Raw genomic sequence first — 25371 nt, forward strand, 5'->3', positions numbered from 1 at the left:
CTCGGCCCGCCCCGGCCCGCCCCTTTTCCTTTCCAGCCGCCCGTCTGCGCTCCGCCGACTGAGGCCCAGGCGGAGGCGGCGCCGGCGTGGACGCCGTGACCGCGGCCGGCAGGGGGGCGGACGAGCCCCCCGCTCTCGTCCAGGGAAGTCCTAGGGCGGCCCCCAGGGAAGGGGACCCCGGAAGACGAGCCAGAAATCGCCCTGGAGGAAGAAGCGCGGAGCTCCCGCTAACCCGCCCCTCCCTCGTCACGTGACCGCGCGGGGCGAAAAGAGGGAACCCAGGGCCGCCGCGACGCCCGGACAGGTTGGCGACGGGGTTGGGAAGGGGCGGGACGACGCGACTGAGGAGGAGTGCGCCTGCGCCTTAGCAGTTGCCGGTCCCGCTGCTTCCGGGTCCGCGTGCAAAGGCCTCCCCGGAAATGAGGTGGGAAGGTGGACCCAAGGTTCTGGGCGGGGTTGAGTCTGTCGGCCGTGCGACGTTGTTGGGGTGGGTTGTCGTAGGATTTCCCCGAGCCCTTCCAGGTTGGAGGAAGAAAAAGGGACTAGAACAAAAGTCGCCCTGGGAAGAGACTCCAGTTATCTTGTGTTAAGATAAGGGCATCCTTGCTGCCTGAAGCTTCGGGGAGCTGAGTATGGGATTGCCGGTGCTGCTCCCTGTCTATGGGGTGGGTGTGGACCAGATTGTGACCGAGCTGGCAGTTTAGAGGTCTTGGAATCCGGACTTTTTTGTTTTCCCAGTTATCATTGTCATCAAAGTAACAGTTGCCCACGTTTAGGGTACCTGTATCCGAGAATTTGTAATGAGAAAGCTCCCCATCCGAGGCAGCCCCCTTCAACCAGTTGTGTTTTTAATTCTGATTACTAAAAAATTGCTAAACAAAATACTTACATGCTAGTTCCTGATTTCTTCTAGTTACCGTTTGACTTCATACCACGATAAATGAGGATCGAGCATAGTACACCATCCCCTTCTTTCTCTCTCCCTAATTTACCCTTGTAACTTGAAGCAACCTACTCATCCATTGGGTTTTAAAACTATGCACTCCGTTCTCTGTTACTTATTACATCAGTTTTTAGTAGTAATCCTGGGAATAGGTTAAGGTAAGTGAAGCATCCCCTTGGGACACAATTTAAGGGAGCACTAGTCCAGACTGATAAAGGCAAGATAGTTATTACTGATCTTTCCTTTTGTCTCAGTTCCCCATACACCAGGACTAGCCACTGTTGCTACGTTTTTAATGCCCCCAGACATTAAACTATTATTTAGTTTGGCTTACTCAGGTAAGGGAGAGCGTTCCTTGGCAGAGCTTTGGCAGGGCCTCAGGAGAAGGTAAGGCCAGAATTTATGGTGAGTTGGAAGTTTGGTTTAAGGCATGTCGTTCACTTCAGGGTCGGGTAAGAACTGATGCGCGACAGTGGAAAAATGGTGGAAACGTCAAGGCAAGAGAATTCAGATCATCTCAGCGGGCAAACTGGCTATTGATGGTCAAAGCATTTGCATAGGCTGGACATTCAGGAAAAGTATTTAAAGGAAAAAAAAAAAAAAGTGCTAATGGAAGCTAAAGTCCCGTTAATGTAGGCAGTAAGATGTGGTTTGGGTTCTCTGTGTCCAGGCTGAGTGTGGAGGTAGATGGTCTTTTCTTCATGAATACATTCACCTGTTCAGTAAATATTTAATACTGTACCAGATGCTGTGTTAGGCACAGGAGAGACTCTGAGGAATAGAGGAAACCCTGCCCTCCTGGAACTGGTCATCTAGTGGGAGACAGAGGCATTAAACAAGTAAACAAATCCCACTGTTTGAAATTGTATTATTCAGTAAACTGGAATGAAAGAAAATAAATGAAGCTAAGGGGATAGAGTGACTGGGGGTGGTGGAGAATGAGAATTTGGAGAAGGTCGACAGGGAAGGCCTCGCCGAGGAAGAGGAGGATGAGGTGGGGCCAAAGTAAGGAAAGAAAACCAGTTACGTGAAGGTCTGGGGAAGACCGCTCAAGTCTGAGGAAAAGCAAGTGTGCAGGTCCTGAGGGCGAGCTAGAGGAGGTGTGGTGGTAAACAAGGGCAGAAAGGTAGGCCAGGTGCCAACCCCATGTGGCATTGTGGGCCAACAAAAAGACTTTCAATTTTTTACTTTATTGATTTTTTGGAGACAGAGTGGGAGTGGGGGCAAAGGGCAGCGGGGAGAGAGAGAGAGAGACAGAGATTGAGAATCTTAAGCAGGCTCACTGCTCAGCAAGGATCCTGATGAAAGACTCGATCCTACGACCCTGGGGTCATGACAGCCAAAATCAAGAGTCCGACAACTGACTCTTAGCCACCTAGATGCCCCAAGATCTTCAATTTTAACAGGAGTTTATAATAGGAAGCTTTTAGTAGATTTTCATTGGGGTTATGTGATCTGATTTACATTTTTAAACACTTTGTTGTGGAAATGTTCAAACGTACAAAGGTAGAAGGAATAATACAACAAACCCCGTATACTTTTCCCCCAGGTCCAATAATTTTCCACAATAATTCCATCCACTTCCCTACCACATTAATTTTAAGTAAATCCAATATCCTATCACCTATAAATACTTTTAGGATGTATCTTTAAACTATTTTTAACATGATCCTAATATCATTATCACACTTGGAAATATTAGCACAAATTTCTTGTCATCATTGCAATCAATTCAAATGTTTCTTAAAAAACTATCTACAGTAGGGGCACCTGGGTGGTTCAGTCAGTTAAGCATCTGACTTCAACTCAGGTCATGATCTCGTGGTTGATGAGTTTGGGCACCACGTCGGGCTCTGTGCTGACAGCTCAGAGCCTGGAGCCTGCTTCGGATTCTGTGTCTCCCTCTCTCTCTCTGCTCCTCCCCTGCTCATGCTCTGTCTCTCTCTGTCTCAAGAATAAATAAACATTAAAAAAAAATTTTTTTAATAATAAAATAAAAAACAATTACAAAAAAAATTGTCTACAGTTAGTTTGTTCAAACCAGGGTCCAGACAAAGTTTACGTGTTGCAGTTGGTTGGGATAAGAATCTTAAGCCTCTTAATGTACAGGTTTCCACTATACGACTTTTTTTTTTTTTTTTTTTTTTTTACAATTTGTTGGAAAAGCTAGGTCATTTTTCACATTGAACTTCCCACAACCTGGATTTTTACCATCTCTGGATATCTTTGATGTTCTCTGTAAGTTGTTGGTTGTATCTAGAGGCATTGTGAGATTCAGACTTGAGGTTCTGGCAAAAAAAAAAAAAAAAAAAAAAAGACTCCCTGTGGCATATTTTCCATTTTAAAATATCACTCTGGCTGTTATGAAGAGAGTGAGCAGAAGGAAAATAGTGGAAACAAAGAGACTGGTGATAAAGCTGATGTAAGCTTGGACTGGGGTGGCTTGGTTGGAGTCAGGTGCATAGATTCAATGTGTATTTTGAGGTAGAATTGGCAGAAATTTGTGACGGGTAGGATGAGACCATGAGAAAATCTACAAACCTTTTCATGGGTTTACAATTGTGCAGTTTTGTCCTTCATCATACTTTTCTCCTGCAACCAAGATCAATCCAGGATCATGAATTCTATTCCGTTGTATTAGTTTTCTAGGGCTGCAACAAAGTACCACACACGGGGTGCCTTAAAGAACAGACATTTATCGTCTTATAATTCTGGAGATCAGAAGTCCAAGATCAAGATGTAGACAGCTTTGGATCCTTCTGAGGCTGTGAGGGAGAGTCTGCTCCATGCCTCTCTCGGCTTCTGATAGTTTGCTGGCAGTCCTTGGTGTTCCTTGATCTCTGGGCACATCACTCTGACCTCTGTTTCCATCTTCACGTGGCCGCCTCCCTGTGTGCATGTCTGTGTCCACCTCTCCCCAGCTATAAAGACACCAGATTAGAGCCCATCCTAACGATCTCATTTTAACTTGATTACCTCTGTGAAGTCCCTGTCTCCAAATAAGGTCATATTCTGAGGTATTAGGAGTTAGAATTCCAACATGCCTTTTTGAGGGGACACATTTTACCCCCTAACAGGTGACGTGTCTCTTTAATCTCTTTTAACTGGAGCAATTTCTTTGTCTTCTGTGACTGACGTGTTTGAAATATATAAGCCATTTATTCTGTAGAATGTCCCTCAATTCAGAAGTCTGATATTTCTTCATGATTAGATTCAGGTTATGCATTTTTTTTGTAGAAATATCACAAAACAGGGGTGCCTGGGTGGCTCAGTCGGTAAAGCAGCTGACTTCGGGTCAGGTCATGATCTCACAGCGTGTGAGTTCAAGCCCCATGTCGGGCTCTGTGCTGACAGCTCAGAGCCTAGAGCCTGTTTCAGATTCTGTGTCTCCCTCTCTCTCTGCCCCTCCCCTGCTCACACTTTGTCTCTCTCTCTCTCTCTCTCTCTCTCTCAAGAATAAATAAAACATTTAAAAAAAAATTTTTTTAAGAAATATCACAAAACAATGTGTCTGAGTGCCTCAGTGTCTGAGTACTGTTCCTGAGTACAAAACAATGTGTCTGAGTACTGTACCTCAGGCGGTACAGTAAGGTCATATTTGCTAAGTTCCTTTACCGTGAAGTAGATCATTTTTCTGTTTGTAATTAATAGGTAATCTTTGGGCAGATCTGTTGAGACCAGGTAAATAGCCTGTTCCTCACCGGACTCTTACCCAGTACATGTAACATTCATTGATGATTCTTCTCTGAATACATTTTTACTCTGGTGATTGCAAAACTTTTAAAGACACGGTACACAATCCTTTTATTTTGTTTTTGTAAAATTCACTTCGTTGAGGTTACATTTAAAATTTGTAGCAATCCCCATGTGATAGAATCTTCTGAGGCCAAAGTTCAAACAACCTGATGCAATTTGAACTTTAAAGTTGAAGGTTCGTTGTGCAATATAAGCTAACAAAGAACTGTAACTTTACAAACACTTATGAGTCAGGGTTGGTGATCAAGCCCAGGTGGGGGACGGTGTGGTGCTCTGAGACAACATGGGAGCATCACGCCCCTTCCCACATACCTTGCTCCACACCTCTCTTCCATCTGGCTGTCCCTGACTCTTATCTTTTTATAATAAACCGGGGATCTCTTCCAATTGTGGAGTAGTAAACATATACGATCAAGATTCTCATTCCCTAGAAGGAAACCCAAAGCTGATAAAAGCTGTAATGATCTTGGTTTTGGGTGTTACTTCTCTGTCCTTCAGTCCTACTGCAGAAATCTTAGCAATTGCTTCAGAAAAAAAAGGAAGAAGCAGTCACACTGGGTCACTATCCTTCCCATCCTTCCCGTATGGTATTTTCTAATTTCCCAGTTGTTTTTTAAAAAAGAAGAAGAAGAAGAATATTTCTCTTGTTCATACCATGGAATTTTCTCCCAGAAGTGGATATTGTGCCTTGGGCAATCAATGAAAAGGGAAGGCTGGGAAGTACAGGTTATACCAGTACTCAGACTTCTAAAGGCATTATTTGAAATTCTGCTGAGCCACAAGAAAAGCCAGTCCTGACATACCTACTCAGAAACTCTCTTGAATGTCTGATGATACATAGATAATGATTTGGTGAGCCTGCTGTGCTTTGTAAATTAACAGACATGTCTTAATAAACACATAGCAACTTTTGTTCGAAAACAAATCAATGAGGTTAAAATTTACAAAAGCGCATGCCCCCTCCCCAGAGTCAATTCCACTGTATGATAATTCAAAAAATAATAATAAATTTAGTGATGTGGTTACTTACAGCTTACAGTATATGTGGTGTCTGAGAGCGGAAAAATTACTTTTTACAAAAGATTCAAAGTTTTCACCTTTTTGCTAGATTGGACAGAATTGTCCCCATTATTCCAAAACAGAAACCACAACATTTTCCCCTTACGGCTGACTTTTGGGTTTTTTTTTTTTTTTTTTGGTTTGTTTTTTTGCTTCTCTCTCATGCCAGAGATGATTAGGGGGCTCTCTCATTTCTGGGGACAGGAATGGCTCTGCTCCCTGGTCACAGTGATTAGAACATCGGCACTTAGGGCAAAATAGGATGGGGCCTTGGCCAGTTGCCCCGTGCTGCTTGAAATGACACTGTCTTGAAATGACCTTAGAACATTGACCAACAACACTGCTGATGAGCCCCACGTTAGAGATCCTGAAACCAATTGTGCAAGTTTCTAGGTAACATAAACTTCTGCGCTAAAGCTGTGTCCTCTGGTTTTTCCAAGAATCTTACTGGGGATGATATAATTACAAATTTCTTTGTTTATATGTCCATTGGCTCATCCTGTCAAATAGCTGAAGCTGTCACCTTCAGGATTCCTTTGTCATTAATCCTCATGGTCCTTGTGTCGTTGAACTCTGGAGTGTTCTTTTGCTCTCACATATGCAAATGTACATGTTAGATGTAAACGCCTGCTCCTTACTTTTTTTCCTAATGATAGATCTTGGAGATCTTGCCATGCAAACGCATATAATGTGTCATCCTAAGAAGCCGGCTGAATGTCCATAGTATCATTATTACATCACTTATATAACTGGTCTTTTCTTTCTCCTTTTAAATTTTTTAATTTATTTTTGAGTGACAGAGACAGAGCATGTGTGGGGGAGGGGCAGAGAGAAAGGGAGACACAGAATCCCAAGCAGGCTCCAGGCTCTGAGCTGTCAGCACAGAGCCCCCATGCAGGGCTCAAACTCATGAACCGTGAGATCATGACCTGAGCTGAAGTCGGACACTTAACCGACTGAGCCACCCAGGTGCCCCTTCTCTTTCTCTTTTTGAAATTACTAACAAAAACTCGTAACCCTAGTGCAGCCATGAGAAAGACATTAGACAAAACCGAAACTGAAGATCATAGTACAAAATACCTCAAAATTCTCAAGGTCAAAAGGCAAGGAGAGTCTGAGAAATTATCACAGCCTAGAAGAGTCTAAAGAGACCTAACAACTGAATGTAATGCGGCATTCCGGAAGGGACTGTGGAACAGAAAAGGGACATCAGGGAAAAAACTAAGGAAATCCAAATAAAGTATGTTGTTGAGTTGTTAATAACATATTGATTTAGGTTCATTAATAGTGGCAAATGTGTCGTACTAATGTAAGATGTTAATTAGAGGGAAAACTGGGTAGGATGTACTATCTTTACAGGGTTGCTGGTTTGTTTTTTTTTCTTTCAGTAGGCTCCACTCCCAGCACTGAGCCCAACGTGGAGCTCGAACTCGAGACCCTGAGATCCAGAAGTGAGCTGATAACAAGAGTTGGACACTTAACCAACTGAGCCACCCAGGTACCCCTACAGGTTTTTTTTTTTTATAAATTTTTTTTTTATGTTTATTTTTGAGAGAGACAGAGACAGAGACAGAGTGTGGGCGGGGGAGGGGCAGAGACAGAGGGAGGCACCGAATCCGAGGCAGGCTCCAGGCTCCGAGGTGTAGCACAGAGCCCAAGGTGGGGCTCAGACCCACGAACTGTGTGATCATGACCTGAGCTGAAGTCAGAAACTCAACCGACTGAGCCACCCGGGCACCCCGAAATATTTTGTTTTTTATTAAACTGCTACCCACTGGAACTAGCCTTTCCTGTGTGGCTGGTCTCAGGAACCTGCTAATCTCAGTCTTGTGTTCTGCTTGGTTTGTCAGGAATCTTCAAAAATCCACCTCTGCTCCTTGAGATGCTACCCAAACCTGGGATCTATTACTTCCCCTGGGAAGTCAGTGCTGGCCAAGTTCCCGACGGGGGCACACTGAGAACATTCGGAAGGTCAGAATGGTTTTTTTCACATAGTCGGGGGAATGTTTCAATTCGTCACCCCCACCCCCAACAGAAAAAAACTAATTAAAATAGTTTTATTATAATTTTGTCTAGTAATTTTTTTGATGTTTTTAGAAGTTTTGACTCACGACTTCAACATCAAGAGTTGTATGCTTCCCTGACTGAGCCAACCAGGCGCCCCTTGTTTAGTTATTTTATTTTTTTAATTTTTTAATGTTTGTTTATTTATTTTGAGAGAGGGAGAGATAGAGAGCAAGCAGGGAAGGGCCAGAGAGAAAGGGAGACAGAATCCAAAGCAGGCTCCAGGCTCTGAGCTGTCAGCACAGAGCCCGACGCGGGGCTCGAACCCCTAAGCCGTGAGATCATGACCTGAGCCGAAGTCGGACACTCAACCGACTGAGCCACCCAGGCGCCCCTAAATGCTAAAAAACTAGTATGTTTTCATTGTACAAAATGTAGACAGTCCCTAAATGTATAAAGAAAGCAAGCAAAAACACATGTAATGCCACTTACTGTCTGGACAGCCACTGCTAACCTTTTGGTGATTACTTGACATGTTTTCACGTGTATGTACGTACATGAATATGAGAATGGGTGTGTGTTCGCACAACATGTGTATAGCGTCATTAGTCATTAGGGAAATGCAAATTAAAACCCACGATGAAGGGCGCCTGGGTGGCTCAATCAGTTAAGCATCTGACTTTATTTTTAAAGGGATGTCTTTCTTTCTTTCTTTCTTTCTTTCTTTCTTTCTTTCTTTCCTTCCTTCTTTCTCTTTCTTTCTTTCTTTCTTTCTTTCTTTCTTTCTTTCTTTCTTTCTTTCTTTCTTTCTTTCTTTCTATTTTGAGAGAGAGAGCAAGCAGGGGAGGGCCAGAGAGAGAGGGAGAGAGAGAATCCCGGGAAGGCCCCACACTATCAGTGCAGAGCCTGATGCAGGGCTTAAACTCACGGACCGTGAGATCACAGCCTGAGCTGAAATCAAGAGTTGGACACTTAACTGACTGAGCCATCTAGGTGCCCCAAGTATCTGACTCTTGATTTCAGGTCAGGTCATAATCTCAAGGCTCATGAGTTTGAGCCCTGCATTGGGCTTGGCACCAACAGTGTGGAGCCTGCTTGGCATATTCTCTCTCTCTCTCTCTCTCTCTCTCTCTCTCTCTCTCTCTCCCAAAACAAGTGAATAAACTTAAAAATATATTTAAGAAAAAGCCAATGAGATGCTCCTATACACTCACTAGAGTGGCTAAACTTAAAAAGACTAATAACATGGGGATACCTGGGTGACTCAGTTGGTTAAGAGTCCAACTCTTGATTTCGGCTCAGGTCACGATCTCATGGTTCCTGAGTTCAAGACCCACATCGGGCTGTTCAACGACAGTGTGGAGCCTGCTTGGGATTCCCTCTCTCTCCCCCGCTTCTCTCTGCCCCTCCCCTGCTCTCTCGTGCTCTCTCAAAAATAAATAAACTATTAAAAAAATTTTAAAAAGACTAACAAAACCAAATGCTGGAACTCCTGTACACACTCCTGGTAGGAATGTAAAATGGTACAACTGTTTTGGAAAACAGTTTGGCAGTTTCTTTAAAAGCTACACAGGGACTCCTAAGTGGCTCAGTTGGCTGAGCGTCTGACTCTTTGATTTCAGCTCAGGTCATGATCCCGGGGTCATGGGATCGAGCCCCGCTTAGGGCTCTGCACCGAGTGTGAAGCCTGCTTGAGATTTTCTCTCTCTCGCTCTCTCTTTAAAGTAAAAGAAAGAAAGAAAGAAAGAAAGAAAGAAAGAAAGAAAGAAAGAAAGAAAGAAAGAAAGAGAAAGAAAGAAAAAAGATTTAAAAGGTAAACATGTATCTCATGTGGTGCCTAACTGGCTGAGTCCATAGAGCATGAAACTCTTATGATCTCAGGGTTATGAGTTCGAGCCCCACATTGTGTATAAGAGATTACTTAAATTAAAAAATATATATATATGTATTTATATTTATATATATGTATATATATATATACATATATATATATACATATATATACACATATATGTGTGTGTGTGTGTGTGTGTGTGTATGAACATATATCTATCATGATCCAGCTATTCTACTCCTAGGCATGTACTCAAGAGAAATGGAAACATGTCTGCACCAAGATTTGTGCGCAATATTTTAATTTTTTAAAATGTTTTATTTATTTTTGAGAGAGACAGAGAGACAGAGCATGAGCAGGGGAGGGGCAGAGAGAGAGGGAGACACAGAATCTCAAGCAGGCTCCAGGCTCCGAGCTGTCAGCACAGAGCCCGACGCGGGGCTCGAACTCACGGACCGCGAGATCATGACCTGAACCGAAGCCGCTCGCTTAACCTACTGAGCCACCCACACGCCCCTTGTGCACAGTTTATAGCAGCTTTCTTTGTAATGGCCAGAAACCAGAAGCATCCCGGATGTCCATTTGAGTGAATAAATAAATCGTGGTGTATCCACACAATGGGATACTACTCAGAAGAAAAATGGAGTGAACTATTGTCACGTGCACTGATACGGATGAATCTCAAAATAAATATGCTGAAGTAAGGAAACCAGGCCCCCTCCCCCAAAGTTACATGTTGTATGACTCCTTTTATATAAAAGTCTAGAAAATGCAAAGTAATCCGTAGTGGAAAAAAGGAGACCGGTTGCCTGCGGGAGTTCCCTGGGTGTGGCACGTAGGAGGATTACAAAAAGGCAAGAGAACTTTTCAGGGTGATGAAAATGATATGTTGCTGTCTTCATTCTCAAGTGTGTACGATGTCCAATGTCAGATTTTGTCCCTTAAGTATGTATTGTTTATTGTATGGCAGTTATACCTAAGTAAAACTGGAGGGGAAGACCGTATGTTGTAGAGTGTTCAAACAGAGGAGGGCAAAAGGCTTGAAGAAGCACTTCCTAAAAGCAGATATACATAACAATTAGCAGTCCTACAAATAAGTGAACAATTTTGCATATGACGATTAAAAAATATCTATGTATATACACTCAAATGGACAATAAGCACATGAAAAGATGCTCAACGTCATTAGCCACCAGGGAGATGCAAATTAAAACCACAATGATATGGTATTTTCATGCCCAGTAGAATGGCTAAAATTAAAAAGACTGACCATACCAAGTACTGGCAAGGATTCGGAGTGACTAGAATCCTCAGATGTTATGGGTGGGGTGCAAAATGGCACAACCATTTTGGAAAACAATTTGGCAGTTTCTTTTCTTTTTTTTTTTTTATGATTATTTATTTTTGAGAGAGAGACACAGAGCACGAGTAGGGGAGGGGCAGAGAGAGAGGGAGACACAGAATCCGAAGCAGGATCCAGGCTCTGAGCTGTCAGCACAGAGCCCGATGCGGGGCTTGAACCCATGAGGCTTGCCAGATCATGACCTGAGCCGAAGTCAGACACTTAACCAACTGAGCCGCCCAGGTGCCCCTACACACTTTTTTTTTTAAGAGAGGGAGAGAGAGAGCGCATATGCGTGCAAGTGGGAGAAGGGCAGAGAGAGAGAGAGAGAGAGAGAGAGAGAGAGAGAAATCTCAAGCAGGCTCCACACTTTATCCCATGACCCAGGGATCATGACCTGAGCTGAAATCAACAGTTCGACGCTCAATTGAGCCACCCAGGCACCCCAAACAAATTATTTTTAAGAATTTCAATGGTGTCCTACTGAGCAATAAAAGGAATAAACCACTGATTTACCCAACAGCATAAATGAATCTCAAAACCATTATGCTGACCGAAAGAAGCTAGACACAAAAGAATACATATTGTTCTGATTCTATTTCTATGAGGTGCTTGAGTAGAAAAATTCATCTGTAGAGACCAAAGGCAGATCAGTGGGTTGCCTGGGATGGGAGATGGGGAGATTGATTTCAGAGCGGCACAAGGGAACTTTTGGGGCTGATAGAAATGTGCCAAAGCACCCTGAAATGTGGCGAATCTTAATTGGGGTGGTGGTTATATAAGTGTATGCTTTTGTCAACACTCTTTAAACAAATGCCTTTTAGTGCATAGAATTTGTATCGTAACAATGTAGACTGAAAACGATTTTCTGACTTGTTGCTGCCATTTTTATATCTCTGACCGGAGTCCCCTGGATTTATGGGGCTCCCGGCACCTTTTGAGCTTTTCGTGTTTGTTCTGTGTGTGGATACAAATGATCACACTTTTCCTGACCTGCAGGTTGTGCCTCTATGACGTGGCTCAGTCCCGAGTCACCCTGAGGGCTCAGCATGGATCTGACGAGCACCAGATCCTGGTGTGTACCAAGTTGGTAGAGCCGTTCCAAGCCCAAGTGGACTCCATGTATCTTGTCCTTGGGGAGCTCGAGCACCAGGGTGAGTCGTGGCCTCACACACTCTTTTCCCTGTGGGTCCCGAGTGGGACAGTCTTCAGTCAGGATGGGGCCTGGCTTCTGACCCAACAAGAGTCCCTCACTGGGGTTAACTTTCCTTCTAAACCAGCCCACAAGTTCAAGGACTCGTGGGAAACGGAAGTGAGAGAGGAGAGAACCCATTAATTTCCGAAGGCTTACCATGTGCTAGGCCTGGTACTGGATAGTTTGCTTAAATCTTTGTGAATCTGCCCACCGGTCTTCAACTGAGTCTTAACTGTTGCCGTTTCACAGGTGAGAAAACCAAGGCTCAGAGAGGATGGGGTTAGAATAACAGGCCAAGAAGTCAGGGTGAGAGAAATAGAAGGGAAGGAGTATCAGCAACCTGGGAGAATCTCTCCCAGGCATCAAGAGTCGAAGGTTGCTCTTTTTTTTTTTTTTTTTTTAATGTTTATTTTTGAAAGGGAGAGAGAGCGCGAGAGAGCGTGCGTGTGTGTGCACAAGAGCAGGGGAGGGGCAGAGAGAGGGGGACAGAGCATCTGTGCTGTCAGCACAGAGCCTGATGTGGGGCTCAGACTCACAGACCTCGAGATCATGACCTGAGCTGAAGTTGGACGCTCGACCGACAGAGCCACTCAGACGTGCCGAAGGTTGTTGTTTAAAACCTAGGTACTTGAATGAATTCTTTGCTTCGCTCTCTGGCCATTCCTGTGTCATCTTCCTTTACACAGCTGATATCATACTATGTAATGTTGTATCTGGTTATTTTGGCTTCATCTACATTGTAAACATTTCCCCAGGTTTTAAAAGTTTGTGTAGACATAATGTTTTATAGCCATATAATATTTTATATGTACCTTGAGTCACACGACCATTGCACGTGTATATTGTTTCCGTTTTTTGCTCTTACAAAAATACTGTACGTTGACTGGTTAAAGAAATTACAGTATATTCAGTCAGTGGGATGTTATGCAGCCATTAAAAATGGTGTTGTAGGGGCACCTGGGTGGCTCAGTCGGTTAAGCGTCTGAGCTCAGCTCAGATCATGATCTCACAGTTTGTGAGTTCGAGCCCCACATTAGGTTCTGTGCTGGCAGCTCAGAGCCTGGAGCCTGCTTCAGATTCCGAGTCTCCCTCTCTCTGCCCCTCCCCTACTCATGCTCTGTCTCTATCTCTCAGAAATGAATAAACATTAAAAAAAATTTTTTTTAAATGGTGTTGTAAATCTTTATCAGTTGACATGAAGATATGTTCATAATATCTTACTAAGAAAAAGCAGTTTACAGGGGCGCCTGGGTGGCTCAGTTGGCTGAGTGTCCGACTTCGGCTCAGGTCATGATCTCATGGTCCGTGAGTTCAAGTCCTGTGTCGGGCTCTGTGCTGACAGCTCAGAGCCTGGAGCCTGCTTCGGATTCTGTGTCTCCCTCTCTGACCCTCCCCCAGTCATGCTCTGTCTCTCTCTGTCTCAAAACTAAATAAACATTTAAAAAAATTTAAAATAAATTAAAAAAAAAGAAAAAAAGAAAAAGCAGTTTACAAAACAGTATGTATTGTAAGATCACATTTTTTAAGATTTTGTTTTTAAGTAATCTCTATATCCAACGTGAGGCTCGAACTTACAACCCTGAGATCAAGAGTCACCTACTATCCCAACTAAGCCAGCCAGGCACCCCTAATATACATTTTTTTTGCATACATCTATGTATATGAAAGATTATTCACCGAAATGTTAATAGAAGTTATTTCTGGTGGTGGGATTGTGGGATTCTTTGTATTTTTATTAGCATTTTACAGTGAAAACATATTGCTTTTTTTAAATCTTTCCTTAAAAATGTTTTTAATTGATTATTTTGAGAGAGAGAGAAAGAGAGAGAGAGAGCATGAGAAAGGCAGAGAAAGAGAGAGAATCCCAAGCAGGCTCTGCGATGTCAGCACAGAGCCTGATGCAGGGCTCAAACCTGCGAACTTCGAGATCATGACCTGAGCTGAAATCAAGAGCCGGGGCACCTGGGTGGCTTAGTTGGTTAAGCATCCAACTTTAGCTCAGGTCATGACCTCACTGTTCATGAGCTCGAGCCCCCCCCATCGAGCTCTGTGCTGACAGTTCAGAGCCTGGAGCCTGCTTCAGATGTTGTGTCCCTCTCTCTGCCCCTAACCCACTCACACTGTGTCTCTCTTCCTCAAAAATAAACATTTCAAAAAATTTTTTAAATAAAAGAGTCAGAGACTTAACTGACTGAGCCACCCAGGTGCCCCGGAAATGTATGCTTTTATAGCCAGAGGGTAAAAATGTAAAAAAAAAAAAAAATTGTCTACATTGAGATATATTAAAAATGCCACACTTAATACCCTTCGGCACTAATCTCTGTCCACTTTCTGATTATTGCCTCAGGGTAGTTTCCTGAACATAGAATTGCTGTATCAGAGGATACAAACACATATGTTTCTTGCTTTACATCACCAACGTCCTTTCTAAAAGTCAGGGTGGTTTTTAACCCTGGATGAAATGTACTAGAAGAAATGTTAATGTTCATGTTTAATTATCTTTGATTTCATAATAGTTCATCTTTATTCCGGCTCAAGCCTTGGAGCTCACAGAGTTCCTGCCCTCCTGTTGATTTGAGAGAGGCATCAGGAGGGGGCTGCGAATGGGTACGACGGGCTTTTGCACAAATGATTTCTACTTTGACTGCAGCCCCAGGTAACCTGAGGCTTTCTCCTGTACCCCCAGCCCTGCACTGAATCCTGGGAGCTCTCGGGAGCCCACCGCACAGAGTCTGGGGTGCTAAGGCCTGCTTGCCAATACAGAGAGGGGTTGAAGCTTAGGACGGCAGGCCAGGATGAGAGCAGGACCTGGCGTGGATGTTCAGAATTACTTGTGGGAAGAAAAATGGGAAAAAACTTGTGCAAGTTCAACCCATGTAATTTTTTTAATTTAATATTTTCAAATCAAATGTGCGCGAGTGGAATGGTAGAATGGACCTCCCTGTCTGTGCCCATCACCCAGACTCAGCCGGGATCCATAGTCTACGTACGGTTCCTGAGTCTCCACTGCCTGCATTTACTTATTTGTTTTATTGGTGTCCAGAAACACCTCGCAGGTCTCTAACATTACCACAGTCATACTCCAACAAATTGACTCTTCTGGATACAATAGAATACATTTGTTGTGTTTTTTTTTTTTTTTAATTTTTTTTTTAACGCTTTTTATTTATTTTTGAGACAGAGAGAGACAGAGCATGAACGGGGGAGGAGCAGAGAGAGAGGGAGACACAGAATCTGAAACAGGCTCCAGGCTCTGAGCTGTCAGCACAGAGCCCGACGCGGGGCTCGAACTCACGGACCACGAGATCGTGACCTGAGCTGAAGTCGGCTGCTTAACCGACTGAGCCACCCAGGTGCCCCCAAAATTTGTCCATGTTCACTCTCCTCCTCGCCATGGCTTTTTTTTTTTTTTTTTTTTTTTGAGAGAGAGAGAGATAGAGACAGAGACAGACAGAGACGGAGGATATGAAGCCAGCTCCCCGCTGAGAGTGAAGAGCCCCGTGCGTGGCTTGAACTCATGAACCATGACATCTTGATCTGAGCCAAAGTCAGATGCTTTAACCGACTAAGCCACCCAGGTGCCCCTCCATGGCTGTTTAAAAAATTGGTTAGTTCAGATCAAGATCCCAAGTCTATATATGGCATAAAGACTTGGGTTACATACCCCAAGTCTCTTGTAATATTTGTGGTTTCTTTTTTTTTCTTTATTTTTTTTTTTTAATTTTTGAAAGAGAGAGAGAGAGAGTGGGAGAGGGGTAGTGAGAGAGGGAGACACAGAATCCGAAGCAGGCTCCAGGCTCTGAGCTGTCAGCACAGAGCCCGACACGGGGCTCGAACTCATGAACTGCCTCGCGGCTCATGACCTGAGCCAAAGTCGGACGCTCAACTGACTGAGCCACCTAGGTGCCCCATCTTTTTTTAAATGCCATTTATTAGAGAACTCGGGTCTGGAATTGGCCAATTGCTTCCTCCTGGTTACGTTAAACCTTCTCCGTCCTGCCTTTTCCTGAGGGTAGTTCAGGGACAGCACGGGGTCGAAGAGAAGGAAAGGTTCTTTAGATAGGAATCACAGTCAATAAATGCAAGAAACTTCGAGAGGCACCTCTTTGAAAGCCCTGATGAAATAATGAATCTAGGCAAAGATCGATCTTATCACTGGCTGCTCCCATTGTTCCATGAATGACTGGAACGTTGCAAAGCCGGAGTCAGCCAGCAGCACCCACACCCGCCCGATAAGCCAGACACCGCGGAAGTGGATTGATCAGTGTTGCACCTGCGCCGTGACTCACTTTGAAAGCACAGACAGCACCACTCTCAAGTGTCTTTGCGCCCCCGCTCCCCAAAACTGAACCTGAATAATCAAGCCTCAGATCAAGCAGCAGTCTCCCTAGGCTCTGGCTACGTTACTGCTTCTCCTTACTTTCATCACAGTCTATTTTTTTCTTTCTTAAAAAAATGTTTCAGAGGCCCCCCCGGGTGGCTCAGTCGGTTAAACGTCCAACTTCAGCTCAGGTCATGATCTCATGGTTCGGGAGTTCGAGCCCCACGTCGGACTCTGTGCTGACAGCTCAGAGCCTGGAACCTGCTTCGGATTCTGTGTCTCCCTCTGTCTCTGCCCCTCCCCCACTCACACTCGGTCTCTCTCAAAAATTGATAAACATCAGAAAAAAATTTTTTTAAGTTTCCCCCAAATTTCTAATTTCTGAATAGCACATGCTCATCATTGGCAACTGACACGGGAGGAAAGACAACAATGAGGGGGGGAGGGGCAGAGTGTGGGCTGAACCTGGAGGTGGCCACTGATCCACATAGACCAAGGTGCTCCTGTGTGGCTGCTTTCAGATCTCCTCCGTATGTCCTGTCCCAGCCAGATTCCAAGTCCTTTGGGGCACAAAGGTCATCTAGACACAAGACAATGCCCTGTGGCAAGCTTAGCAGTTCTGATGACAGAAAAGAGGCCACTTAAGGTCACTTTCTGAAATTTGTGCACACAGCTAGCCAAGAGGCACAAAAAGGTGAAGCTATGTCAGAAACCTGCTGGCTGTGACACGTTCCTTGGGCACCATCTAAGGGCTCAAGGACTTCCTGCCCAGGGATTGAGGTTTGGGGATGTAGGCTTTCCCCCAGTGCTACTCCAGAGTCCCTAGACTTCCTAGGCTGCAGGTGACCTTGCCTACAGCGAGAGGGCTGCCCTAGGGCCCTCGCCATAAATCCCATAAACCCCACCTGCCTGGTTTTCTTCCAGCTGACTGTTGTTCCCTTACAAGCCTTCCTGTCGTGTTCTCTAAAACCTTCCCCCCTCCCTGAAAGACTCCTTTTTATGCTCTCACCTTCGATGGGACTTGCCTGAAACCTGGCTCTTCCCCAGGACAACAGCTCTCCTCCTGTCCCCAAGTGGCACCTGGTCAGCTTCCCAGGTCACTGCCGCCACCAGACCCGGAGAGGTGCCAGCAGCCAGCTGGCTCCTCAGGTCTGCCGTTGTGAATCCTTATCCTTCTCTGCGGCCAACCGGTCCTGCCTGCAGGCGCCTCTTGCCCCACCTCTGCGTCCCATGGCCGCATCTCTGCCACCTGAAACTGCGGCCTTGCGACCTCGTACCTACCTGTCTGCTGCTCTCTCCTCTGCAGCGCCCCGCAGGACCTGTGGACCTGAGACACTCCTTCCTTTTTCTCCCACCTTCTCTGCCCTTTGCTTTCCCCTCCTCTAGCCCCACCTCACTCTGAGGGCAGCCCCTTTGCTGGCAGAACTTTCACGCCCTCGTTTCTATCACAGTGGCCCGATCAACCCCCGACCTTCGCCCTCTCGGGTCCCACCTGTTGATGGAGAAGGTTCACATGCTCTGTGGATTCCCAGCATGATGGTTTCAAGGTGTCCTGCCGCACCGGGCCTTCTGCGTGTCCCGGTCAACCCACCCTCCCGTGGTTCACAGCATCTTCTCAGCCACTCACCTGTCACGCATCTGCTTCATCACCTCCATGCTTTTGGCAGATGACCTTGCCTCCTATGTCCCGCGTGAAATCTTAAATGACCTGCGTCCACACCCACCAGACGCTCCTTGTGTCTCGTCTGGGAGAGAGAAGGGTCCGACCTCCGTGCGGCTCAGCCCCTGTGCTGTGACGCACAGCCTGCCCTTCCGTGGGGACTTTGCTCTCCCAACTGAGTCCTTATCCTGTTCCCACTGCTTCTTCCTTCTCAACACATAAATCCCTCAAGCTTCTTGTATATTAAAATCATAGTGTCCTGGGGCGCCTGGGTGGCTCAGTCGGTTAAGCGTGACTTCGGTTCAGGTCGTGATCTCGCGGTTCGTGGGTTCGAGCCCCATGTCGGGCTCTGTGCTGACAGCTCGGCGCCTGAAGCCTGCTTCCGGTTCTGTCTCCTTCTCCCTCTGCCCCTCCCCCACTTGTGCTCTGTCTCTATCAAAACTAAATAAATGTAAAATTAAAAAAAAAAATTTAATAATAGTGTCCTCTTCTGTGTCCCTACCTCGCTGTGGCCCTCCTTCTCTGGGCAAACGTCCTAAAAGCAGGTCTGTTTTGGGGGCGCCTGGGTGGCTCCGTCAGTTAAGCACCCGACTCTTGATTTCAGCTCAGGTCATGATCTCATGGTGCACAGGTTCGAGCCCCACAGAGCGCAGAGCCTGCTTGGAATTCTCTCTCTGCCCCTCCCCTGCTCAGGCTCACTCTCTCTCTCTCTCTCTCCCCAAATAAATACACTTAAAAGAAAGGAGGTCTGTTCTTCATATCACCCCTTCCTTCTCTCCAACCCACGCCTCTACCCACTGCATTCCAACGTTGTCTTCATCCAGGCTCTGTTGCTCTGGGTTCGTTAAACTTCCAAGAACTTCCCCTAAATGACTCTCTCCTTGGCCGTCTTGTGTGTAAACGCCGCTCTCTCCTCCCTACAGCATTTCTTCAAATGCTTTCAATCCCAGTTACAGAGACCTTCTGCAGACGGACTGACACAGATGGACTGATGGACTGACCCAGTTTGTCCCTTGTGGTAACCATCTTTCTAAAGGTCACCTCCATGTTTAATAACATTTTTCATTCACAGGGAGAAACGTGTTCCTCAATGTAAATAGAGAAGGGAGCGTTTCCCCAGGCTGGCGGGAGGGAAGGGCTGATAGGCATCACGTAAGGAAAGTCCTGCGAAATCAAGTCAAATAACTAAGAAAATCTTCGTACAGGTGGTTTTAATTGCAAACGAGAGCTGTGATTTTGTTCTTGCTTGTCCCGTGTCACCCCGAACGTGGGCAGCTGCTCTGTGACACCTGTGTGGGGCTACACGTGTCCCAAGAAAAGGTCTAGCCTTTCGGTGCCAAGTGACGTTTGCCAGGTATCCTGTTTGACTCCTCGGTATCTGTCACCCAGCTATTCCTGAAGTGGCCGAGTGATGAGAATCAACCATCTACAGCGATGCAGAGATCTGGACAGTGCCACACGGCCACTGCTCTCCAGGCTGTGCCCTGTCTGCAGCCCCGCACTGGGACCAGTGGAAGCTGAGGACACACAGGCAGCCTCCTGTTCCAAACAGGTTTATCTGCCGGTGCTGAAGGCTGGAATCTAGACAGTCCAACATTCTGAATTGTGCCCCCAGGCTATGTTAAATCAAGAAAGCGGTCCAGGGGGCGCCTGGGTGGCTCAGCCGGTTAAGCATCCCACTTTGGCTCAGGTCATGATCTCGCGGTTCGTGGGTTCGAGCCCCGTGTCGGACTCTGTGCTGACAGCTCAGAGCCTGGAGCTTGTTTCGGATTCTGTGTCTCCCTCTCTGTCTGCTCCTCTCCTGCTAGCACTGTCTCTCTCTCTCTCTCTGCCTCAAAAATAAATAAACATTAAAAAAAAATTTTTTTTTTAAATCGTCTAGGGGTACCTGGCTGGCTCAGTCAGTAGAGTGTGCAATTCTTGATCTCGGAGTTGTGAGTTCAAGCCCCATATTGAGAGTAGAGCCTACTTAAAGAAAAAAAAAAAAAAAAAAAAAGAAAGTAAAAGAAAAAAAAAGAAAGAAAGAAAGCGGTCTAGACTAGGAGGATGGTGATTGAGACCCTCTTCAACCCCAGGCACTTGGGACCTACAGAGCAGGTGGCAGGAATTAAGACGACAAAGGAGGGGCACCTGGGTGGCTTAGTCGGTGAAGCATCTGAATCTTGATCTCAGCTCAGCGCTTGATCTCAGGGTCCTGAGTTCGAGCCCCACGTTGGGCTCCACGTGGGGCGTGGAGCCTACTTTATGAGACTGACGCGCTGCCCACTGCACTAAGAAGGCGACAAGTGGAGCCTACTTTAAAAAAAAAAAAAAAAAAAGACAACAAAGGAGGGAAGTAGAGGGTACCTCGATCTGGCCCTTCCGCCATGCAGAAGTGGGATTTTCAGGCTCTCCCCCCAGTTCCAGACATGTGCCAATTGTGCTGTGGCAGGGCCACAGTTCTGAAGCCCTAGAAGGAAAATTACGGGGACTCCACGCGCCATCCCTCCAACTCATCCTGTTAAAATTCAGTCCTGAGAGCAAGGCCGGGGGAAACAGCTGGCATGCATCCGTAAGGTGACCCATGTGTCAGCCACTGCCAGTGCCTTGTGCTTGTGTCTTTCAGACGGAGGCTCCGTGGTGAAGGCCCGGGTGCTGACCTGTGTGGAAGGAATGAATCTGCCCTTGTTAGAACAAGCCGTCCGGGAGCAGAGGAGGTACCAGCAGGAGAGGGACAGCAGCCAGCAGCAAGCGACAGTGCCTGACAGCTGTCCCCCCGAAACCTTCCCTGAAGTCAAGCCCCCTGGAGATGCCAGAGCCACTGCAGGGAAGACGCAGGACCTTCCCCAGGAGTGACAGCCTTTGTCTGGAGCTGGAGAGAAGGGGTGGGGGTGGGGGTGGGGTGGGGTTGCTAATTTGGATTGTTCCAGACACCCTGTGGGAGGCTGCACTGTGGGGTGCTGGGGCCCGAGCCTCGAGTGGGAATATGGAGGGTTCTGGAAAGTCCTCATGAATAAAAACCCCAGTGGGGGGAGACCTTGTGTTGTGTGCACGTGGTGCAGCGCCGGCGGGGACCAGGAGGGGGAGCCGGGGAGCCGGCAGCCTGTTAGCAGTGAAGCTCCAGGAGCACAGGGTTTCTGGTGAATTCTGGGCTGGGGTTACCAGGGGGGTGGTGCTGGGGGTCCCCAGGGCTCGGGTGGGGGTCCCGGGATGCAGGGGGGCTGTCCCCACCGAGGTTCTGCCCTCACAGGAGGCTGAGCGTCCCCAGACAGTTGAGGCCCAGCCCCTCACCCTGGCCTTGCGGCCTAGAGCACGACTGTGGCTTCAGAAACCCTTCCGGACCCCTGACCTCTGCCCCGAGCTGCCCTGACCTCTACCCCGGCCCCTCAGGCCACCCTTCTGGGTAGCCTTCGCCCCCAGAACCTGGGGCTTGGCAGGGCAGAGGCGGGAGCTCCGCTGAGAAGTTTGGGCCCTCCTGCGCTCCGTAGCTGGGCACCTTCCTGGCTGGGTTGGGGGAGGCCTGCGCTGCGGATGTGTTCTCTGGGGCTGAGTGGGGCAGAGGCGGACCTGGGCCCAGGCAGGGGCTGGCCTAGGTGTCCCGGGGGGGCTGGAGGGGCAGCGGGGGCGCTGGGTGTGCCAGTGAATGCCCCAGGCGCCCTCTGTTTCCTGGGCAGCTCTGCGGCTATGGATGTGTTCCAGAAGGTAGAGAAGATCGGAGAGGGCACCTACGGGGTGGTGTATAAGGCCAAGAACAAGGAGACGGGGCAGCTCGTGGCCCTCAAGAAGATCAGGCTGGATTTGTGAGTGCCCGGAGGGCCCCGGGACACATCAGCCCCAGGGGTGACCCCCGTCCGTCCCACACCTCAGGGTGCACTTCTGAGTGTGCCCAGTTACAGCAGGGGGGGCAGGCGCAGAGGTGCAGCCCTCCTCGTTCCCTCCACGCTTCGCCCGGGGCCCCTGGTGGTGCTAGTGTGTGCCTCATGAGGACCGCAGCGCCCCGTCGCTGGGGGCCGGGCCATCCTTCTGGAATACGGAACACACAGGTGACTCCCCCCCGGGGCAGAAGCACCCTTCTTGGCTCCCTGCCTCCACTGCCGTACCCTCCTTTCCCGTAGGGAAACTGAGGGAGTCCCAAGCACTGCCATCAGGGAGATCTCCCTGCTCAAAGAGCTGAAGCACCCCAACATCGTCAGGTGAGGTGGGGAAGGAGGCGGGGAGGCTGGGCCCGTCTCCGTCCAGCCGGGAGCCGTGTTGTGACTGGTGGACCCTGGCCAGGCTGCTGGATGTGGTGCACAGCGAGAAGAAGCTTTACCTGGTGTTTGAGTTCCTCAGCCAGGACCTAAAGAAGTACATGGACTCCACGCCGGCCTCCGAGCTCCCCCTGCACTTGGTCAAGGTAGCGAGGGAAGGGCGGGGAAGGCCAGCGAACGCCCCCCTCCGCCAGCCCCACTTCCGCTCATCTGGCCCCTTCCTCGCTCCCTGTTGCAGAGCTACCTCTTCCAGCTGCTGCAGGGGGTGAGTTTCTGCCACTCTCATCGGGTCATCCACCGAGACCTGAAGCCCCAGAATCTGCTCATCAATGAGTTGGGTGCCATCAAGCTGGCCGACTTCGGACTGGCTCGAGCCTTCGGGGTGCCCCTACGCACCTACACCCACGAGGTTCCGCGGGCCCCGGGGGAGAGGACGGCTGAAGGGATGTCACCTGAACACTCAGCCAGCCTGCATGATGCCGTTTTCTTGCTCCCACAGGTGGTGACACTTTGGTATCGCGCCCCTGAGATCCTCTTGGGCAGCAAGTTCTATTCCACGGCTGTGGATGTCTGGAGCATTGGCTGCATCTTTGCCGAGATGGTAAAGAGGGACAGACATGGCCACGGGGGAGGCTACAGGCAGGGTGCTGCTGGGGGCAGCGGGGGAGGTGGGGGGGACAGTGCGACACTGATGCACCCATTAGAGGTGGATTAAGGGGTGTTTGGGCCTGGTTGCGGGACTAAGGAAGCGGAGCTCATTCCAGAGAAGGTCGGGATTCTCAGCACAGCCCCGGGAAGGATATCTTATCTGGTGTTGGATTCTGTGTGACAAGGGAGTGGACCCCACACCCCGTCTCCCTCGTTGCAGGTGACCCGTAGAGCCCTGTTTCCTGGTGACTCTGAGATTGACCAGCTCTTTCGGATCTTTCGGACCCTGGGGACGCCCAGTGAAGCCATGTGGCCAGGAGTCACCCAGCTGCCCGACTATAAGGGCAGTTTCCCCAAGTGGACCAGGAAGGGGTTGGAGGAGATTGTGCCCGGCCTGGAACCAGAGGGCAAGGACCTGCTCATGGTAGGTACGGGTGGGGGGCAGGGGAGGGCCAGAAAGGCTGCTGCTCCCACCACAAGTGTCCTCTTTGTCAGCCAGCCCCTTGTGTCACCTCACCTCCTTCTGAGTCTCTTTTCTGACCCCTGATTGTCCCAGACCCTGCACATACTGATTGTTCAATCTGGAGACCCCCTCCCCTGAGGAGTCGAGTGTTTGTGTTTCCTTTTAAAACTCCGATCTTCTAGTTAGTTAGCTTTGTTTTTATGCTGTGATACCTGCCCTTTCTCTGTAAGCTCTCCCCGGCAGGGAGCACGCCTCCTGCCATGGTGGTTACTCTCTGCACCTGGCTGTTCCCTGCCGTCTGGGCCCCTGCCACACAGCCTTCACTCACCTGTCCTGTTGTACCATCCTGACCCACTGGGCTGGGCCCAGGCCAGGCTGCTCGGGAGGCCCCAGGTAGAACCACCTCTTCTCGCCCACAAAGATTTGGGGCCACGTTTGTCTCTTTAGTCTGGTTGTTGGGCCAGAGGAAGGCAGGGCCGGATTTTCACCTTTCCAGAGGCCTGCGTAGGTCTGCCAGCAGGACGGCATAGACCTCCAGCCAAGTCGCTTAGCATTCCATCTGGATTACTCCTAGGCAAGGGGTCTGTCCGCAGCCTAGCCGGGCTCAGGGACTCCTACTTCCTGCCCCGCCCTCAAGCACGCGCCCTGGACAGCTTGGGCCCTCGCCTTCTCCATACATAGAAGTCTGTCTCAACCAGACACGGGCTGAGGCCTGGGAACCTCAGGCAGGGAGAAGACAGATGGTCTCAGCCTCTAGTCCGCAGGAGGCGGGGAAGGTTTCCCAGGGCCGGACCAGAACTCATTCTTTGTCCCCAGATTCCGAGAGCATCCAGAACTGGCTTGCGAGCTGGGAGATGGCTTGAAGGCAGCTGCTCCCGGGTTTGGGGCCCGCCCCCTAGGGCCCGAGGGTAACTCCTCTCGGGGGGCCCGGCCCGGCCCAGTGCTCGATCTCTTTTCTCCTCCTTCCTCCACAGCAACTCCTGCAGTACGACCCCAGCCAGCGGATCTCCGCCAAGGCCGCCCTCGCACATCCGTACTTCTTGTCCGCTGAGACCTCCCCGGCCCCCCCGCAGTATGTGGTGGAGCGTTTCTGCCGCTGAGAGGGTGTGAGGTCCTCCGCCTCGGAGCCTCTCTCCGCTGCTGCCCCAGCTGCCTCCCCCACCCATGTCCCAAGAAAGAGGACCTATCTGGGAGAGAGCAAAGTTCTGAGGAATTTGGCATCGGCTGCCAGAGAGCAGAGTTTGGGTTAGTCCTGCCCGCAGGTTAACGAGTTCCAGTGTTGTTTGTTGGGTTTGACAGTATCGGTTCAAGACGGGGGCACCGGAGCTCCGTGCGCAGGGGGTATGTTAGAGGTTGGGCCCCCTGCCGCAGGAACAGCTGCTGAGATGAGGAGGAAGCCTGCCCCCGTGTGGCGGCGAGGCAGAGCCAGACAACGCCCCCCCCCCCCCCAAAAGGGAAGGGGTGCCCCCTGCCGGTCTTTTTGGCTTTAAAATGTTTGGGGGAAGAGTTGCATACCAGTTAAGAGTCCCAGTTTAACGGGAAGAGAGAGGACATTTTCCTGATCCCAGGGAACGTCTGGGATGTGTGTGGCTGTTCTAAGTACTTGTCTTATACTTAGGATATGCTTATGTTGTTTGCCTCTGGCTTTAAGAACAGTAAATAAAAGTGCTATATTTCCTGAGTTTTCCAGTGTTTTTCTTGGGGGCAGGGCGGGGGGAAGGGCGCGTACCAAGGACTTGCTGACAAGGGGGAGGTTGACAGAAGGCTGGAGACTGTTCCTGGCCAGAAGTCAAAGTCCCGGAGCAGAGGCAGTGGGGACGGGAGGGGCTGTTCGGGGTCTCTCCGGGGCCCGCCGGTGCACCCCTCCCAGAGTCAAGGGAGCCAAAGCCCTTGGAAGCATCCATTCCCTTGGCCAGG

The 25371-nt window shown here is 48.6% G+C and overlaps 2 protein-coding genes across 6 annotated transcripts; both read left to right on the forward strand.

The window, feature by feature from the left end:
- Positions 1–28: 28 nt before the first annotated feature.
- TEN1 (TEN1 subunit of CST complex) lies at positions 29–21127 on the forward strand. 4 transcript variants are annotated; one of them, XM_042917380.1, is made up of 5 exons: positions 29–304; positions 7147–7256; positions 7609–7729; positions 11938–12092; positions 20720–21127. In XM_042917380.1, exons 3-5 carry the CDS (start codon positions 7641–7643, stop codon positions 20947–20949), a joined length of 474 nt encoding a protein of 157 aa, XP_042773314.1. In that variant the 5' UTR covers positions 29–304; positions 7147–7256; positions 7609–7640; the 3' UTR covers positions 20950–21127. The 4 variants fall into 4 exon arrangements, with proteins under 4 accessions (XP_042773314.1, XP_042773315.1, XP_042773316.1 ...); XM_042917381.1 differs by having other exon boundaries at positions 7150–7256; XM_042917382.1 differs by lacking the exon at positions 29–304 and adding an exon at positions 337–424.
- CDK3 (cyclin dependent kinase 3) lies at positions 21098–25135 on the forward strand. 2 transcript variants are annotated; one of them, XM_042917379.1, is made up of 8 exons: positions 21098–21233; positions 21768–21893; positions 22209–22286; positions 22369–22489; positions 22582–22752; positions 22843–22944; positions 23212–23415; positions 24429–25135. In XM_042917379.1, the coding sequence occupies exons 1-8, from the start codon at positions 21103–21105 to the stop codon at positions 24552–24554; spliced, it is 1059 nt and encodes a 352-aa protein (XP_042773313.1). In that variant the 5' UTR covers positions 21098–21102; the 3' UTR covers positions 24555–25135. The 2 variants fall into 2 exon arrangements, with proteins under 2 accessions (XP_042773313.1, XP_042773311.1); XM_042917377.1 differs by lacking the exon at positions 21098–21233 and having other exon boundaries at positions 21244–21893.
- The last annotated feature ends 236 nt before the right edge of the window (positions 25136–25371 follow it).

Source organism: Panthera leo, chromosome E1 (genome assembly GCF_018350215.1).
Source record: "Panthera leo isolate Ple1 chromosome E1, P.leo_Ple1_pat1.1, whole genome shotgun sequence".
NCBI lineage: Eukaryota > Metazoa > Chordata > Mammalia > Carnivora > Felidae > Panthera > Panthera leo.

Bases quoted from the DNA above. Each gene is read 5' to 3' on its own strand.
- TEN1 (XM_042917380.1), top strand. From the start codon at position 7,641: ATGCTACCCAAACCTGGGATCTATTACTTCCCCTGGGAAGTCAGTGCT. The intron at 7,730-11,937 runs GTCAGAATGGTT...CCTGACCTGCAG, and splicing joins ACACTGAGAACATTCGGAAG to GTTGTGCCTCTATGACGTGG. The intron at 12,093-20,719 runs GTGAGTCGTGGC...TGTGTCTTTCAG, and splicing joins TGGGGAGCTCGAGCACCAGG to ACGGAGGCTCCGTGGTGAAG.
- CDK3 (XM_042917377.1), top strand. From the start codon at position 21,625: ATGTGTTCTCTGGGGCTGAGTGGGGCAGAGGCGGACCTGGGCCCAGGC. The intron at 21,894-22,208 runs GTGAGTGCCCGG...CCTTTCCCGTAG, and splicing joins AAGAAGATCAGGCTGGATTT to GGAAACTGAGGGAGTCCCAA. The intron at 22,287-22,368 runs GTGAGGTGGGGA...GACCCTGGCCAG, and splicing joins AAGCACCCCAACATCGTCAG to GCTGCTGGATGTGGTGCACA.